The sequence below is a fragment of the Penaeus chinensis genome, chromosome 22 (assembly GCF_019202785.1).
Source record: "Penaeus chinensis breed Huanghai No. 1 chromosome 22, ASM1920278v2, whole genome shotgun sequence".
NCBI classification, from domain to species: Eukaryota; Metazoa; Arthropoda; class Malacostraca; order Decapoda; family Penaeidae; genus Penaeus; species Penaeus chinensis.
This window is the reverse complement of record NC_061840.1, coordinates 10,000,707-10,003,206: the sequence shown is the minus strand read 5'-3', so window position 1 is coordinate 10,003,206 and position 2,500 is coordinate 10,000,707. Positions and strand designations below refer to the sequence as shown.

Here is a 2,500-nt window from a genome sequence, read left to right as displayed (position 1 = left end):
AAGTAGGCCGTAGTCCGCCCTCAGGCTATCTAGCGACGCCCTCAGAGTCTCGGCGTCGTAGGGCGTGGGCTGCACGCCTTCTCCGTCGCCGGGGCTCTTCGTCGAGTCGTCGGATCGTCCGTCCCGAACAGTTCGAGCGTCTCCGGCGGCTCGTTCGACCGAGGCGTTCGAAGCCTCCCTGGAAAAGGAGCCGTAGAGGTGCAGCGCGGGAGTGTCGTCGACGAGCGTCTGTCGCTCTCTAGTCGCCGCTACCCGTGGGTCGCCGGAGACGGTTTCTTCGAGAGCGCCGTGGTTCGTCTCTTGAGGTTCGCTCGACAACGCAGCGTAATCCGTAAGGTACGTTGGCTCTACCTCAAGCGGGTAGTCGTACAGAGGGATGTCGTCCTCATAGAGCGAGTCGTCAGTAATGTTGGAATTCCTGTTATGGTAAGGCTGTTCCTCCTCGGCCAACTCTTCTTCCTCTTCATCACCCTCCTCTCGTCCATCTTCCTCCGGGGTCGTCAGCGTGTCGGGATTACCGGTGGTCAAAGTGCCTGAGCTCTCTTGGTCGTCCGTGGTATCAACGACCTTCAGCACAGGGTCGAGTCGTCTGGCGGCGCCGAAGATCCTGTTGTCGACTTCCTCGGTCAGAAGCTCCTGCAGCTGAGAGTGGTACTGCTGGTTGGTCACGGAGCCGGAGGCAGCGATGGCGCCCGCCAGGTCGTAAGGCTCAGGCCTGCGGACAAGTACAGTTCTGCATCAGCCGTATATATGTGTGTGTGTGTGTGTGTGTGTGTGTGTGTGTGTGTGTGTGTGTGTGTGTGTGTGTGTGTGTGTGAGTACTTATATAAGGTATATGAATATGATGTGTACGTATGTATCTATATCTTTATATCATGTATGCATATCATTAGCTCATTTATCAGCCGACATTCCACATGCCTTCCAGTGACCTGGGTCACACATTAACTTTAAGCAGAAAGAACCTCAACACACCAGCAAACAATAGAATTAGAATTCATACACACATACACACACACAAACACAAACACACACACACACACACAAAGTACATGAAAATAACGTTTATATTTTTCCTTCACCACGCACACCCCGCGCGCGCGCGCGCCAGACCACTCACAATTCCTCCTCTGTGAAGACCTTCTGTTGCAGCTTCTGGATGTCGTGCTTGACGTCGGCGATCATGAGGAGGAGGAAGTCGAAAGAGCCCGGCTCGCCCTTCTTGCCTGCCGGTCCTCGGAGCCCGCGGAGCCCTCGGGGACCCGTCTTGCCCTGGGCTCCCGGGGGGCCCTGGGGGGAAGAGACAGGGAGAGGGAGGGGGATGAAGCGGGAGGAGGAGGAGAAGGGGGAGAGGATGGAGCGAGAGTAGGGGGAAGGAGATGGGACGGAGGAGGAGGGGAAGGGGACAGAAAGGAGAAGGAAGAGGAGAAGCATTGTTATTATTATTACTGTTATTATCGTCATCATTGTTACTATTATCAATACCAATATTGCTGTCATTGTTACTATTATCAATACCAATATTGCTGTCATTGTTACTATTTACATTACTCTATGCTGTCAACATTATCATTAGATACTGATAAACACGTCAGTTTTCCAGGGGCTATTGTCAATGACATTATTATATGCATGTTTAATATTCTTGTCTGAGCTGGCCACTGATCTGGTGGAAATGGCTGGGCCTTTTGTGCTTAGTGTCTTGGTAATATTCTGAAGCTGAACTCCGGTCTGACCCATATCCCTTTCAGTCCTTCGTCGTCATCCCGTCCTCTCCTCCTCCTGCTCCTCCCTCACCCTCGCCCAGGGCACTCACCACGGCGCCCCTCCGGCACCTGCAGAACTGCTTCTTTCCCCCGCGGTGCTTGACGACGGTCCACGAGTCGAGCGGGAGGTCGTTCTCGCTGAAGGGCTCGTCTGCGGCTTCTTCCGGAGTCGCCGCCGTCGGACCACCTTTCGGCGACGCGGCCGCTGGCGTGGGCGGCGGGCCGGACCACTTGGGTCCTGTGTCCCCCTTCGGTCCGGGCGCCCCGGGCTGCCCGGCGGGCCCTGCGGGGCGGAGGGCGAGACTGAACTTCACTCCAGTGGCAGCCTGAGGGCCCGGCGGCGGGGTTGGGTAGGGGGTATGAGGGAGGGGGTTTGGGCAATAGATAGGGAAGTTGGGTGGGTGGGGGGTGTGGGAGTTAGTGACTAGTTAAGGTTACAAATAAAGGCCTTTGTCCTGCTGCGACAAAAATACGAGCTGATGCCTGTTATATATATATATATATATATATATATATATATATATATATATATATATATATATATATATATATATTTATGTGCGTGTGTGTATGTATATATGTATGTATGTATATATGTATATATATACATATATATGTATATATATATATATATATATATATATATATATATATACACATACATATATAAGCATGCATGCATATATGTGTGTGTGTGTGTTTTTTATTATTTTTTTTTTTTAACATTCATTCAT

The 2,500-nt window shown here is 51.5% G+C and overlaps 1 protein-coding gene across 1 annotated transcript in view; it reads right to left on the bottom strand.

Moving 5' to 3' along the window:
- Positions 1-2,500, bottom strand: part of LOC125037043 — a 58,265-nt gene that overhangs the window by 1,297 nt on the left and 54,468 nt on the right. Inside the window, exons 8-10 of the mRNA XM_047630011.1 lie at positions 1,817-2,049; positions 1,121-1,290; positions 1-715 (exon numbers count right to left, since the gene is read on the bottom strand). The exon at positions 1-715 is cut by the window's left edge and continues 1,297 nt beyond it. Coding sequence (XP_047485967.1) covers positions 1-715; positions 1,121-1,290; positions 1,817-2,049 — 1,118 coding nt within the window. The remainder of the gene's footprint in view (positions 716-1,120; positions 1,291-1,816; positions 2,050-2,500) is intronic.